The sequence below is a fragment of the Phalangium opilio genome, unplaced genomic scaffold (assembly GCF_054372755.1).
Source record: "Phalangium opilio isolate 3A_F unplaced genomic scaffold, DU_Popi_V2 ptg000209l_1, whole genome shotgun sequence".
NCBI lineage: Eukaryota > Metazoa > Arthropoda > Arachnida > Opiliones > Phalangiidae > Phalangium > Phalangium opilio.
The window spans coordinates 9,194,540-9,209,547 of NW_028324217.1; the positions used below are offsets into that span (position 1 = coordinate 9,194,540).

The window sequence follows — 15,008 nt, forward strand, 5'->3', positions numbered from 1 at the left end:
CGGTGGCTTCGAAGGGATCGACTTTTAAGAAACGCGACTTCTTATTTTCTCCCTATTTTACCGCGAGATTTCATTGATAGCTGGACCGAAACGCGCGCGAAAATGAGTATTTAAAATTCTATGCGCGAGAAAATGAACATTTCAAATACCAAGCACGAGGAATTGAACATTTCAAATTATTTAGGTCCAGCTAATAGCGCCTCGGGTGAGATAATTTGGCAACTTAAATTTGCCAAAATAAAAATCGGCGCCGCGCACAGGCCTTGATTAACGTAAGCAACGATTCAAATTATACATAAAATCTCAAACTTATTTTAAAATCATTCGGAGATATTTCCTGGGTGTTTCATTATGCAGACTGGTCTTATAATTAGTAGAAGAATCGATTAATAAATCACTTGATTTTCCACTTCACCCTCCCTTTAAGACAACCGGGCAAGTTGGGTAATACCTGGTAACTTAACTAGTTAGTCTATAAATAAACAATATACAAGAATAGTTTATTCCTGAAGTATTTCTAAGTTAATAATTTCTTTCAGAGCAGCGAAATGTGTGAGTGTTCCGTTTGTAGTATGCGAGGTAATATAAAATCACTCAAATTAGCAATCAAGATACTAAAATAAAATAATATTGCCTCTTAGGAACTTCTAGCTCTAGAGTCAATATTGCAATTGTTCAAGTTACTGGACGAGTTTTACTTCAAATTATTTAACATAAAGTAAGGGGTTTACATTGATTACATTAATTTAAGAACGGTGTATTGAAGAAACCTGGAGTTTTACGAGCTTCTGAAAATACAAATAAAATAAATCTGTAAAATTCTTAGATTGGAGTACGTTCCTATTCCATATGCTGAGCTGACTGCAAATGTAACCTCCATCGTACCAATTCAGGTAAAAAATTCGCAACAATAATCCAATTCGTCTTATGCGATATCGCAGTGAGAGCTAGTAAAACAAGTTGGGAAACCAAAATAAACCTCTCCGGGTCGAGATGCAATTAAGAGGATTTATTTTCAATAATGAAATAAATGTAATTGATATTAGTTATTTTAATCGTCATTAATTATACCTTAATTCAAGTTAAATCGTTTAAAAAACTTTATTCCTAAAATCATTTTAAACATAGCTATTGTTGACGTTTGAATTCAAGCGTCTGCTTCTTTAACAATTTTTAGAAATTTAGGGTATTAGGCGATTGATTCACTATAAATGGTAAGAAAATCCGAATTGCGTGAACCTTTGGTGGAAACCCTGCCATTGGGAGGCTAGACGTTTCTCGTAGCCCTAGTCGATCGCCGCGTGCTTCATAATCCTTACGATGTGAGTAGAAGAAAAAAATTGCTTTCTGCGAACACGTTTACCCCGATTTGTCAACTATGAACGAGGTGACAAACACACAGACACATCCAGTGTAATACCTCTCCGTGACGTCATCGTCACTCGGAGAGATAAAAAAGGTTACTAGGTTGTGAAGTGCAACCTCAACCACTAAAGCTGGCTCACGCTTCGATTTTGTGTAAGGGAATAAATACAATTGGTTACTTCAGAATGTGTTGGGTGCCCTATATCCCGTGGAGCTTTCGGACATTGCGAAGGACGAGTTTTGGTACTATTCACCGGTGGTCTTGACGTCAGAGCTTCTCTTATTGACTGGGCCACCAGCTGAAGTTGAAAAATATTCCATGTCCTTCTTGACACTCGACAATACGGTACAATATGATTTTCGAAACAATTTTTTCGCCGAAAGAGAACATAAAGTTCGCGAATACTTTCGAAACATGAAATTTATTGTTCAGGTTTCATACCTACTTGTTTCGACCATCGTCGTTCTACCGTTCCTGGCGAAGCTTTCCGAATTCGTTACTAACAAGGGTCAGGGAAGACGTCAAGAGCGAACAACTATTCGTCTGCTAGTTCGAAATTATTGTAATTTCACCTGGGATTTCATTTTCACATTTTTCTTTGAGCGTAAGTACTTAACGATCGTGATTCTTGACTTTCCTCTATGTATACGGGAAGCCCTCATATGAGATGTTCGCTAAAAAGCGGTTTCCCGAAAACGCAGTTTGACCCATTACAGCAGTTCTCTTAAACGGTGTGTACCATTACAGCAGTTCTTTTAAACGGTGTGTACCATTACAGCAGTTCCGTGAGTAGCAGAACAGTTAACGGGGACGTGAAAAACTATAGTCGTGTATCATGGTGTAGGTTTGGTTATTTGAACCCCAATAGTATTTGGTCAGGTAACGTTACGTTTGGTTATTTGAATTACAATAGTGTTAAGTCTGGTAAGGTTAGGTTAGGTTATTTTAACCCCAATAGGACTAGGTGAGGTTAAATGACCTTTGGTTGTTTTTTCTTGGAACCACGGTTGCAATTTCGGGAACTGCTCTTACCCGTGCAATACTTTTAAAAAAATTAAATTCCAGCGATTATTCGGGTTCCAAAATGTATTTCGTGGAGGATCACAGTGGGTTCATGGTTGATAGCTATTTTAATCATATCAATATTCATGGGATGCTCCTTGAAAACGGAACTGTACTCAACCGAAAACGTCCTCATCGACAGTCTGGAAAGTTTCAGCAAATACACCAACGCAAAAATTCGATTTAGCCCAACAGATAACGCCGCCGGGTTTTTTAAGGAATGGGTAAGATAAGTTTTATTTTTGCTTGATGTGGTTATGTAACCAGACCTAGCTTTGCGCTGATGACTTGTGTGTGTATGTCTGTTTGTTTGTTTGTGGCCGGGGTACGCCATAACCAAGTGTGGCTAGGAACCGATTAAGACAAGATCCGCTACCGCATTGAAGCTCGTAATGTGAAAGAATTGTGAAAAAAAGTACATTAGCGCTATGATATGCGTTTACAGTATTTTTCCTGACTTCGGACGGACGTAAAACATGTTAATCGGGACCCTTGTTTAGAAAAGATCGTCTTCCAGCTCTTGGAAGATTGAGAAAGAAACAACATTGGTATCGTCAAAGAATTCACCCTGTTATAATGCGGCAACCCTCAAATTTTGGTTTAATTTGATGGACAGCTGTGGCGAAGCCGATTGGTTGAAAAGCGTTTCAAATTAAAATACTTTCTCTTTACTCCGGCAAGGTAGCTAGAATGAGAGATTCAGTTTCAGCAAGAACGGATTCAGGATACCATAAGAACGTTGAATGGTAGCATTATCCCCTGGTACCGTGAAGTCATACTTCTTTCGAAAACAGTTCCCGCCTTCCTTCTGGGCAACGCCTTAAAATCCGTTTTTAGCGCCATCGGTGGGGTATAAGGTCAAAGACTGACCTTTTTCTAACATTTCAAAATGGAGGTGCCCGTGGATGGCTTTCCATCTCAAAATCTAAACGATGGTGTTAAACTAACTCCTAAATTAGTCGAATTAATTATAAAAACCACAATTGAGACCTCTGAACTAACGGACTTAAATACTAGCTTGAGTTATAATGTCAAAGAAGGCAGTTTTGCGGTTGTCATTACTAGAAACGACCACGTATTTTTCCCTCAAATTGCAAGGCTTAGCACTGATATACAAGGTAAAATAAATTTTGACCCTTTTTCAAATATTTTAACAATTTTGTAAAGTCTTAATGATTTACCGAATTATTCAGTTGATAAAGACCACAGTTACGCAGCTATATCACATCCGTCTTTTCTTGAAATGAGTGAGCAAAACGTTGTTCTAAACCCATTTAGAATTACTATCAGCGGTTCATCATTGCGGGCCAGTTTTCAAGTACTCAGCATAGAAAAAGATTTTGTACCTGAAGTTATCAAATGGACACAGGAAGGATTTCTTGTGTCGGAAAAACTACTTCCACTACTGAATAAGGTATCAGCAAAAGGAAATTGCCGTGTGTGTGAAGGTTTATCACCGGAGGAAGCATTTATAAATGGTGACGTAAGGGTTAATAGTTCCACTTTGGTCAAAAGAACATCACCATTCCTGAGATATGAGTCCGAAAATTGTTCATTCATTAAGCCTAACCAAAACAAAAGTAGTACAAAGTGCCAAGAATGCCAAAAATATGTGAGCAATTTAAAGGGATATGTCAAACGAAAAGGTACTATTGACATCGAAAGTAATAATTTGAAAAGGCCAAAATATGATGTGTCTTCGAGAGTTAAAATATCAACACTGACACCTCGTACTCGTAAGAAGAGATTTCAGAATTTAAGAAGAGAAAAGAAATGGCTTTTAAAAAGGAATAAACAGCTTCAACAGAAATTAGAAAAACTGAAAGTACCTTTAAATGAAAACCAAAGCAAAGAACTTTCGAAAATTGTGGAAATAATTGAGAGAGATTTTCCAAACCAATTAACTGAGGCTATTGAAGGAAGTAACAACGGGAACGTTTCCAAAAAGCTAAGAGAAGCATGGAAGGGAGACAGAGATCGTGTGCACCAAGAACAGATGGGAGATTTTTTTAAAGATCAAATAAGGAATGGTAAGACTTTTTTAAGACTTGTTCCAACTGAGTACTTAATAATTATGTTTATTATTGGTCTACTAGAAACTGGGAAAACTAGCAACATTTGGTCAATGATTACGTACAGAATAGCATTGGCAATATATATTAGAAGTCCTGCCGCATATCGAGCTCTAAGGAGTTTCAAAATTCTACAGCTTCCCTGCGAGGATTCTCTAAAAGATTTCACAAGAGCCAAACTACAAAAACCAGGAATAAACTTTGATTATTTAGCAGAACAAAAATCAAAATATGAAGAAATACAAGCAGAACAAGTTGAAAAGGGACTACGCAAACCACTCGGTGAAGGAATACTCATCTTCGATGAAGTCCACTGTATAACAAAAGTTCACTGGAATGCCAAGAATAATGAATTAACGGGCTTAGCACTGGATCCCAAAGAATATGAATCGCTCATTGATGTTTACAAAATGGTGGAAGATGATATGCCAGCCCCAACAGATTACATTCTTCAATTCCTGTGGCGTGACCTGTCATATAAATTTGATATTGTTGGCCCATATGTTACTTCCAGTGGCTCGATAAAGCACCCCATTCTTTATGCCATCCTATTAGACGTGTTAGATGCATTTCATTCCTATGGGTTTAAGACCAGAGCACTAGTTTGCGATGGCGCCAGCTCGAACCTGTCTTTAATTAAGCATACCTTAAAACAGCGAGGCTCATTTAGTTTTGCTACAAGGGAAGATGGATCAAGAGATCACAGTATAACCGCGTCGTTTAAGCATCCATGTTGGCCATTCCGAAGATTGTCATGGATCATATGCCCATCCCATGAATTGAAGAGCATGGTTTCAGCACTTTACGCATCGAGACCTCTGGGTACAAAAGGTTTTCAATTTTGTGGAGTGGAATTTGGATGGAACGCGGTGCGCCACGTCTATGATGAAGACCTCAAAAGGTCTAATGAGAACAAGGCGAAAAGAGTTCGCAAACTTTACAAGAGCTATATCGATAGGGATACTTGGACACGATTAAATGTAGCACCGTCAAAGATCATGCAACAGGAGGAAATGTTAGTGGCCTTATACGAGATTGCATACCCTGATGATAAGCCTGCTCCTCCACATCAAGACGAAATTATTGCTACCCGAGAATATCTCCTTAGTTGCAATAAAATCTTCGAAGAAGGAATTCTTAAACGGGTCCGGATGGACAACTTAAAACATGAAGTACTATCCTCTATAAGTGAAGGATTCAGCTTTTTTGAGAATTGGTTAAATGACGTACTGGACACATTTCCTGATATAAACCTCAATTCTCCTCAACAAAGAGTGTTTCTGTCCTGGCAAACATGGGACCTTCTGAGAGTCATGGTTTTTGGCTTTAAAGAGTTGGCCCAAGACTTTTTGACAGAGCATCCAAATAATTGCATCATACCAGGAAGGGTAAATGGTAGTGCCATTGAAAGTTTGTTCGGGCAGTTTAGAGAAGTTTCGGGGGGAAAGCTCACAGGCTCTAACTATATTTCGGCGCAAAGAACGAACATTATGAAAATTGAGGTACAAGGTCAGAAATTTACACACGACAATTACCGGGGCTGTCACATTTCAGTGGCAAAATCAAAACTTAAAAGAGTTAGAAGGCGAAAACTTAAATTTAGCCCTTGACTCCCGACAAAAATTGTGTTTCTTAAAATTATGCAAAGTTAATGAATAAACTAATTTTTACTTTGAAACAAAAATGACTTTTATTTTCATATGTATCACAAGAATTTATCACAAGCTTTTGATCACATTAAAATTTTAGTAACAGAGGAACCATAGTTTATCACAAGAATTAAGGCTATCACATTTTCTAATGATAATAATCATCTAATTTCTTAGGCTTTGTTGTTAATCTCTTTGATTTAGGTTTGTAAGGCGGTGGTGTGCGAATTTTAGACACTACGGTGGCATGTTCTCTTTTAGCTGGAGATTTCACTCTTCCCTTATTTTGGACCATTTTAGTAGAGGCTTGATTTACTTCCTGAGTTTCTTGACTTCTGACTGCACATTTTCTACGAGGAGCTCTCTGCTTATTTTTTTTAATAGGAACTTTGTTCATGTCTTTCTTATGAGCAGCCTCACTTGGTACGGTTGGCTTTTCTGGTTCAGAAATAACTTGTTTACTAGGAACTTCCTCTTTGGCTTCAATGAATTCAGACTGACCTGGTATAGTTGGCTTTGCACCTTCAATAACTTTTTTAGCACAGGAATCAGCATTTTTTGATGTGATCACTAACACTTCATTTGTTTTTTGCACAGCCTTTCCCTTTTTTATTTTTTTACTAGATTTTTTTATTGACATTGTTCCCAACTTGTCTCGCAACAGAAAACCTCCCTTTGGGGTTTTTTCTGAATAAGACGCAAAAAGGAAATCATTAAATCTTGCATTTACAAGTTTGGAAATAAACATTCGATAGAATGTTTTCTTGTGAGAATTTTCGCCAGTAATACTGTCAGCTATTTTCATAAACTGAGCCTCTAAATCGTTGTCATACTTCACTTTTGGGCACGATACAGCTGCTACTTTTGATCCTAATATTAAAAGTTTTCCTTTGTTCATATTCTCCTTTATTTTGGAATCAACAGCCCTCAGAAATGGGTCAAAAACCTTTTTCAAGAAATATAGGAAACCTTTGTCTCTTAGTCGTAGGCTTTGGGGAAGATGACAAAGTTTTTCACTTTGTGTCATTGAAAATGCTCTGACTAGCATCAAATGGTTTCTTGCTTGAGTTCTTTGTTTGATATTTTTCCTAAGTAGATTCTTTGATAGAGCATGAATACTTTTTAGAGAGGCTCCCCCTAACTGAATTAGTCGAGAATCCAAAGACTGGTCAGGAACATTTGTGGAGATTTCTGCGGTGCAACTTTCAGTGGCCACTCCACTACCATCATGTGAAGTTTCTATTAAGCTCAGGCACAATATAAGGGTAGAAAATATCCCTTTGGCTACAGCATTAACCACTATCGCAAAGTCGTCTAGCATATTCTAAATTCAAAAGTTAAGAGCTCACTATAATCTGGCAGTTTAAGAAATGTTTATTAATATTAATGCAATATTACCTTTGATATGGGGGCATCATTCATTTCCAGGCTCATTAGCCACATGGAATTTAATTGCTCCCTCCTTTCAGAAGCTTTGCATTGATTTTCAGTCACCTCTTCATTTTCATGAAGATAAACGCTGGATTCAATGTCTGACATTATTAATTCGCGCCATGAAGATCTAAGGTGCAGGTTATTGACATCGGAAGCCTTTTTTTCGTCATAGGAACTTTCATATAAATCAATTAAAGTCTTCCAGAGGCAAATAACTAAACATTCAAAGTGGCTAATATCACATAATTCAGAATTTGTCACCTTAAGCCTTGGCGTTTTACGCCAAAGTTTGAGAAATTTGTTGAATTGACTTTGATCCAGATAAATCTGGCTCTCTAATAGAAATTCTACATTCTTAATAACTTCTTTATGGTCTATTTTTTTTAAATATATCACTTCATCATTAATTATTTTAACCGTTTTGTTCTTTACACTGATCCCGACACTCCTAGACCTGGGAGACTCCATTTTCCGTCCGGAAACGGAAACGCGAAATAAATGAATGATAATCTAGACTCTAGAGGGCGCTAGAAAATTCCCAAAAATATAGGCCCTTCCCTCCCTCATATTATGAAAAGTATGACTTCATGGTGCCAGCATTGGCTTGTTTCAACGTTCTTATGGTATCCTGAATCCGTTCTTGGTTTCAGCAAGAAGGAATTTACTATAAGAAGGGCTAAAAAGGCGTCCGGTGCGCGCGTGATAGTCGACAATCCCCCCTCATGGGTGGGGGGGAGGCTGAAAACCAAGGCGGGACTTAATATTTTATCTTACTCTATGTCTTCCACCATCTATCTCTTTCACCTTTTCGTTAAGCCTTGGTTTGGTTTTTGGAACTCACGAAATCATAAGTATAGTACACTTGATTCGGTTTAGAAACAATTATAGAACGGACGATTTTCGCGTAGAGACACGTATTCAAAATCCATTAAGTTAGGTTCAAAACCTTTAACTAACTTGTTAATGGCAATTAAAAACCATTCCCTAACCGTTTCAGCACCGCTGGCAGCCTCCATTTTCTGCTTACTTTGCTAGACGTTTTCTTTCTCTATTCGGAATACGTCAATCGCGTCTGTATGACCTATCCCCGCGGGATCCAATAGGAAAGCGCAGAGCAATGACAGACATGAAAGGGGTGGGGCTTTATTGTCCACTAACACCGGCGTAAGAGTAGACTTAGGCATTCTTATAGTAAATAAATTCTTGGTTTCAGGCTACGAGTGTGATAGACTCTTACGATTATGAACTGTGAGTGTGTATGTTTGTGGTTTGTGTGTGAAGGTTAGATAGACGAAAAGACCTTATTAGCTAAGTGTGGTAAGACCTGAATACACCCTACACTGTTAGAAAAAAAGGTGTTTCATGGGTGTTCAGAAATACCTTGAGGTGTTTATAAACTCTTTTTTGAGTGTTTTTTAACTGAAATGGTGTTTCCTCCGAAAAAAGGTGCTAGTTGACTCTTTTAAGGTATTTTTTAAGGAAATGGTGATTCACAGGCACGTAGACACACCTTTAGGTGTTAATTGAAACTTAGTTAATATTTTTTTAAACGGAAATAGTGTTATTAATATAAATCTGTTCGAATGGTGCGAATAAACACCTTTGGGCTTTACTTTACACATTTTTAGCTGATATGGTATTTTTTAAGTGAAAGGTTATTGATATGAGCTTAGAGGGAAATAATCTTCTAATTCTACCTGCATAGTGAAGCATCCTAAAAATATCCCAAAGATTTTAAAAATCAAAATTATTTTATATTTCTTAGGACTAGCTTATTCTAATATTTGAGAGAATTTATACTTATTTTGATTTTTCAATCATTGCAAAATAATTCTCGAAGAGTTAAATATGCTGGAATGTCTTGGAATTAGAGTAATTCGTAAAAAATCACTTGAATTTCCCCTTGACACAGGTTTTTATCTCTCAGAGTGACGATGACGTCACGGAGAGAAATTACACTGGACGTATCTGTGTGTCTGAGATGAAACAAAGCTTTATAGCTACACAACTACTAAAAGAATCGTAATGCCGAAAAATATTTAAAATATTTCCATTTTATATTCTGCAAAAAGAAAATGTAATCGTTTTGTAAGAGATCTTATCATCCTACTCGCTTTATATTAACTTTGATATGCGTGTTGTGTCTCGATTCAGATGCAATCTTCATTACTCGTTCTATATATACTCTCAATTTTGTCATTCCAAAGAAAGAAGTTTATCTTAAACAGGAGTCTTAAATAATTAAATAAATATAAGTGATATGAATTATTTTAATTGTCAGTATTTTTCGATAATTATAGTTAGGTCGGTTTAAGAAACTTAATTCCTAAAATAATCTTAAACATAGCTATCTATAAAGTTATACTTCTAGGAAACACCTATATCAGAACTTTTGTAAATTTTGGGTATATAAGGTGATTGATTCACACTAAGAGATAAGAAATGCGCAATTGCGTGAACCTTTGGTGGAAGCTCTGCCATTAGGAGGCTAGACGTTTCTCATGTCTCACGTGTGGCGTATGTGGAGTACACCAAAGACTAGTGCATGGTGTTGTTAGAAACCATTAAATACCGGTTGGAATTGGGTGAAACAATTGGTTGTTAGACAGCAGGTGAAGGAGAAACGGATAGTTAATAATTGACGTTAAATAAGATGGATATAGCAACGAAGAAACATTTTCCGAATTTCTGTATACTGCGAAAGCTGTTTGGAAATGACGAACACGTTTGGTTAGATTTGCCAACTGCGAACGCGGTGACAGACAGACACACAGACACGTCCAGTACAAAACCTCTCCGTGACGTCATCGTCACTCGGAGAGGTAAAACTTCTACTTCATTACGCTATCGCCGCACTTGTATTTCTAATGGTATATACCACATACACGCTAATCTGTATTTATTGTCTTCTGACAACACCATCATATAGTCTTCAGTGTATACCACATACACGCCAACCTGAAACGTTGGCTTCTACTCCATTATCATCGTTGGGATTAAGATGTACGCGCGATCGGGTTACGAGAAACGACTAGCCTCCCAATTTCAGGGCTTAGACCAAAGGTTCACGCAATAGCGGTTATTCCTACCAATTTTGAATCAATCGCCTTATTTACCCTTACTTTCCACAAATTGTGAAAACAGTTTACGCTAGAAGTCAAACGTCAATAATAGATATGTTTAAAATCATTTTAAGAATAACGGTTCTTAAAACCACTTAACTAGAATTAAGGTAAAATACTGACGATTAAAAAAATTAATATCATTTATATTTATTTAAATATTTAAGATAATTTTCTTTCTTCGGAACAACACAAGTGAAAGTTTATATAGAACGAGTAATGAAGATTGCATCTGAGTTGAAACACTACACGCATCTCATAGTTAATATAAAGCGAGTAGGGTGAAAAGATTTCTTACAAAACTATAACATTTTCTTATTGTAGAATATTAAATGAAAATTTGTTAAGTATGTTTCGGCATAACGATTCTTTATGTTGTTTTGTAGCTATAAAGCTCTGTTTCATTTCCATATTCCAAGAAGATCTTTTATATTAATATATCAAATTTGGTGTTTACTTTTTAACTCAGCTTTACTACATTAATATACAGTGTAAACATGAAATTAAACTTTCCTAGTTACACTGAATGTTACTTTTAAATATTTTGGTATGCGTTGTTCGGATTGGTTCCTTGAATTCTTGTGTCTTTGAGGTCTTGACGGTTCACAGTGAGCCGAAAATTAAATACACATTTGAATCAGGTCCTTAAATAGAACTATTGAGGATATACAGTAAAGGTTAAACGTAACCATTTCACACGCATACCAATTCTTACACAGTTGAATAAGGCTTACAGCAGAAAAAACGTTTACCCTTAATCCACTGATCCAGCAGATTTTGAGCGACAAATCTATGGTAACTCATGTGTTTTGAAAAAATAAATTTCAAAAAACACCTTCTACAGAGTCTATAGACACCTTTCTGGTGTAATTATAAACCTCTATTAAGGGTTTTGTTTTAAACCTAACAGGAATTAAAAAGCACCAACGTCATTGGAATTTAAAAACACCAAATTAGTCTCAAAAAGACCTTTTTTTAAGGGTTTATAAACACTTTTTCTGGTATTAATATACACCTCTATTCAAAGCGATTAAAACACCTAACGGGATTTAAAAAGCACCTTCAGAGAAGGTATTTTTTCGCACCGTTTTGAAAGGTGCGTATTGACATCCTCTCGAATGGTGCTTTTAAACACCTCTAAAGGTTTCAAACAGTTCCATTTTTTTTAACAGTGTAACTATTGGGTAATCTCGAATATTACCTTAGGAAGTTAGAAAACATTAATACTGTGACTGTACTACATTACATATTGTATTATATTTCGTATGTGACTGCACATACGAAACTAACACGCCCTCACCACCCCAACCACACCTAGCTAATACTTAATTTTTTCTTAGGGTTACTTGTTAAGAATAGTGATAATCGCAATGTAATAATAGGAAAAATCCATCATGGAAAGGCAACCAGAATTATCTCTGACTTCCAGAGTTGAATATACGGATGTAATAGACGCCTTAGACGCTGACAATTACCTGGATGTGTATTTGGGAAGAGCTGGATTCCTTATACCACAGTATTACCTTGACAATCTTATGTCAATTCCTCTGAAAGCCGACTCTGACTTCAGAAAGCTAGTCTTTTACTTTAACGCAGAGCGAATCAATAATCTACTGTTCGTCTTTCCTGTCAGTAGCGAATCGAAAAGGTGCCCCGAATATATTGAGCAACTTACTCTTGCGTAAGGAATGTGTAGCTTTGTTTTGAAAAACCGCCATTCTCGATTTGATAGATAATTAAATCTAGTCCATTAATCTTTCTGTTTTCAGAACGATGGTGGCCGCCGAGACAAAATTCGCGGATTACTTGTATATGAAAAACAATTTCTACATTTCGAGAGTGGTTTGGAAAAAACCGAGGAAAAGCCTTTCAGCACTGACAATCAATGAAACATACGGACCTTTTGTTCTATTTTTCTACGGTTCGGGAATTGCCACAGCCACATTCATTGCTGAAGTTATTATCAAATTAATATGTAACTTTAAGTAAAGCCATTCTACGTGCAGGGAGGAAAATGGAAAGGAGACGAAAAATAGGGGCGGCTTTACCCGGTTTTGATGCCAACCTCCCACAGCGGAAGGGTAGAGTCAGCAGGTGGGAGAGAGGTGAGAGGTAGTGTTGAACATTAGTTGAAGAAGCAGTAATATAAATCATAAATGGAAGGGGGGAAAAGGGAGGGTAGGAATTTTTATCTCTTTCTCTCTCGTTTCTAGCTAACGCGCACGCGCGAGTGGCGTCGGTTCCCATACCGCCAGCTACCACTCCAGATCAAAGCCGGTTTTTAAATTTGACGCATGCGCGTGGACACCGCTGCGAGTGACTGAGCCAGCGCCGGAGAGAGACGAGTTTAGCCACGAAGTGAAACCAACCCGCCTATTCACTTTATTACTCCCTCTCGCCTCTCTCCTCCCTGGAGTCAGTTAGAAATCTATTGTTAACAGCGTGTTAAAATGTAATCACGTGAAAAACGAACCTTGCAGCGCTCTTGAATATTTACCAGGATATACCCTCACTTGTGGGTGGTAGAGCTGTTGGTCTATCGGATAGGTAGAGGAAGAGCGCCCTTATTTCCTCCCCTTTATTCTTCCATACTACATGGAATGGTCATAAAGAAATACCTTTGAAAATTCAGTTCAACAAGGTTAACAACTGGTAAATGTGTTTAATATTACACTGAATAAAAAATACTATATCACATTATTCAATAACGGCAACTATTAAACACTTTTGCTACTAGAAATTGAAGTTCTTGCTTTCACGACATATTTACATTATACATTAAAGTCGTCATCGTGTCTTATCTATGAAAGCGATAAAGAGCCGTTCTGCCAAACACCTGCAGATTGGTGTTAGATCATTAGCTTGTAATCTTATATAATAATTTAAAGTTTCAAAAGTTGACGCGTTAAAGGCCGACTTCTAACGAAAAGGGTTCTAGCGAACTGAAAACCGAGCATCGAGACTAACAATGGCGCAACCGTGCCGATTTTCGAAACCCCGCTGTGGCAAAAGTTGGAAGGGTTCTAACTAACTGAAAGCCGTGCTATATGTGGTTCTAGCGAACAGAAGATAAACAATGGAAATCCTTTTTCCTCCCAAATTTTTGCTTTTCTCTGAATGAAATTCTCTACTGTTCATCTTCAGTTCGCTAGAACCACATAGCATGTCTTTCAGATAGTTAGAACCCTTTCAACTTTTGCCCCAGCGGGGATTCGAAAATCGGCACGGTCGCTCCAAAGAGGAGAGAAAGACGGAGATAGAATCAGTATAGGCAGCCGTGATCCATGCGTGGTGAAAACTGGGGTAATTCTACGGTACACCGCGGCGCCTGAGCGCTGCTTTCTCGCGCATAGTTGACGTAGGGGAAGACAGCGATAAGGCGAGGAGGTCAATCCCCCCATGCGCAAAGGATGTGCGTCCTAAAACTGAACGTACCGAAAATTGTTTTACTACCCCTCTATTTTCCCATTTTTCGGCGGATTTTATAAAGCGCGTTTCTATCTCCCTCTTTCTCTCCTCCAATGTCGCTCCATTGTTAGTCTCGATGCTCGGTTTTCAGTTAGAACCCTTTTGTTGGAAGACGGCCTTTAAGCTTGTAAGTAAATAGGTTAAAATTTGCACCTTTTCATGTATTTAAAACTATCTAAACACTATGAAAGGTTTCTGAATAGCCTCTTCGAGGGGATATTCACTAAATCGTCGCCGATTTTAAAATAATCGAAGGGATGTTCACTAAATCGTTTATGGACGAGTGTATATGTACAAGTTTATAAGATGAGTCATGCACACCCCTATGTACACGTTTATATAGGTAGTTACATGCGATTGCCAAGTCACGATATTTTTGATACGAACAAAGATGTATAATAATGATAGAGTCAAAGAATATTGGTTGTTAATTAGGAAAAGGACTTAATTTATAACATAATTGTTCAATTGGCGATTGAATAAGAACAAAAAGGCAGACTTGGCTCTACATGGGATCTCAGAACGTTTTACGGCGGAAAGGACACGAGGCGAGGCTTGGCCCATTTTTGTACATGTTAATGTTTTTCATAGGATCTCACTTCTTTTTGTAGACCCTCTCGTTATACTTCGGTAGTTGTATTAAAACAAGACCCTCTCGTTGTACTTCGTTTGCCAATATAATTGCTAACGCTTGTCCATATTTACGCTGAATTACCCCTTTCGACCCCTAGAGAATATACAAAAAAGATAGTACGCTATATCCTAATATAAGAATGTAGCATCAGTTACGACCTTTACGTCCTTTCAACAAGAACACACACTATTTCTGTTGAAA

General features: G+C 37.4%; 4 protein-coding genes across 6 annotated transcripts; 3 read left to right on the forward strand and 1 right to left on the reverse strand.

The window, feature by feature from the left end:
- The first annotated feature begins 1,127 nt into the window (after nt 1–1,127).
- LOC149618996 (uncharacterized) lies at nt 1,128–2,738 on the forward strand. The gene is made up of 3 exons (XM_089855595.1): nt 1,128–1,711; nt 1,799–1,970; nt 2,432–2,738. Exons 1-3 carry the CDS (start codon nt 1,685–1,687, stop codon nt 2,659–2,661), a joined length of 429 nt encoding a protein of 142 aa, XP_089711721.1. The 5' UTR covers nt 1,128–1,684; the 3' UTR covers nt 2,662–2,738.
- Nucleotides 2,739–2,868: 130 nt separating this feature from the next.
- On the forward strand, nt 2,869–14,232 carry LOC149618997 (uncharacterized). Of its 2 annotated transcripts, XM_089855700.1 has the most exons (3): nt 2,869–3,109; nt 12,088–12,386; nt 12,475–14,232. In XM_089855700.1, the coding sequence occupies exons 2-3, from the start codon at nt 12,100–12,102 to the stop codon at nt 12,692–12,694; spliced, it is 507 nt and encodes a 168-aa protein (XP_089711826.1). In that variant the 5' UTR covers nt 2,869–3,109; nt 12,088–12,099; the 3' UTR covers nt 12,695–14,232. The 2 variants fall into 2 exon arrangements, with proteins under 2 accessions (XP_089711826.1, XP_089711827.1); XM_089855701.1 differs by lacking the exon at nt 2,869–3,109 and having other exon boundaries at nt 11,897–12,386.
- LOC149618998 (uncharacterized) lies at nt 3,137–6,184 on the forward strand. The gene is made up of 3 exons (XM_089855697.1): nt 3,137–3,546; nt 3,622–4,458; nt 4,525–6,184. The coding sequence occupies exons 1-3, from the start codon at nt 3,318–3,320 to the stop codon at nt 6,108–6,110; spliced, it is 2,652 nt and encodes an 883-aa protein (XP_089711823.1). The 5' UTR covers nt 3,137–3,317; the 3' UTR covers nt 6,111–6,184.
- On the reverse strand, nt 6,165–8,205 carry LOC149618999 (uncharacterized). 2 transcript variants are annotated; one of them, XM_089855699.1, is made up of 3 exons: nt 7,548–8,204; nt 6,651–7,473; nt 6,165–6,587 (listed from the first exon to the last, which is right to left on the reverse strand). In XM_089855699.1, the coding sequence occupies exons 1-3, from the start codon at nt 8,049–8,051 to the stop codon at nt 6,298–6,300; spliced, it is 1,617 nt and encodes a 538-aa protein (XP_089711825.1). In that variant the 5' UTR covers nt 8,052–8,204; the 3' UTR covers nt 6,165–6,297. The 2 variants fall into 2 exon arrangements, with proteins under 2 accessions (XP_089711825.1, XP_089711824.1); XM_089855698.1 differs by having other exon boundaries at nt 6,165–7,473; nt 7,548–8,205.
- Nucleotides 14,233–15,008: the final 776 nt, after the last annotated feature.

What these genes read in the sequence shown, in the direction of transcription:
- LOC149618996 (XM_089855595.1), top strand. Translation starts at nt 1,685, where the DNA reads ATGTCCTTCTTGACACTCGACAATACG. An exon ending in TCTTGACACTCGACAATACG is followed by an intron (nt 1,712 to 1,798) that starts GTACAATATGAT and finishes TTTATTGTTCAG; the next exon opens with GTTTCATACCTACTTGTTTC. An exon ending in TTTCACATTTTTCTTTGAGC is followed by an intron (nt 1,971 to 2,431) that starts GTAAGTACTTAA and finishes ATTAAATTCCAG; the next exon opens with CGATTATTCGGGTTCCAAAA.
- LOC149618998 (XM_089855697.1), top strand. Translation starts at nt 3,318, where the DNA reads ATGGAGGTGCCCGTGGATGGCTTTCCATCTCAAAATCTAAACGATGGT. An exon ending in GCTTAGCACTGATATACAAG is followed by an intron (nt 3,547 to 3,621) that starts GTAAAATAAATT and finishes CGAATTATTCAG; the next exon opens with TTGATAAAGACCACAGTTAC. An exon ending in TAAAGATCAAATAAGGAATG is followed by an intron (nt 4,459 to 4,524) that starts GTAAGACTTTTT and finishes TTGGTCTACTAG; the next exon opens with AAACTGGGAAAACTAGCAAC.
- LOC149618999 (XM_089855698.1), bottom strand. Translation starts at nt 8,051, where the DNA reads ATGGAGTCTCCCAGGTCTAGGAGTGTCGGGATCAGTGTAAAGAACAAA. An exon ending in ATGATGCCCCCATATCAAAG is followed by an intron (nt 7,474 to 7,547) that starts GTAATATTGCAT and finishes TTTTGAATTTAG; the next exon opens with AATATGCTAGACGACTTTGC.
- LOC149618997 (XM_089855700.1), top strand. Translation starts at nt 12,100, where the DNA reads ATGGAAAGGCAACCAGAATTATCTCTGACTTCCAGAGTTGAATATACG. An exon ending in ATTGAGCAACTTACTCTTGC is followed by an intron (nt 12,387 to 12,474) that starts GTAAGGAATGTG and finishes TTCTGTTTTCAG; the next exon opens with AACGATGGTGGCCGCCGAGA.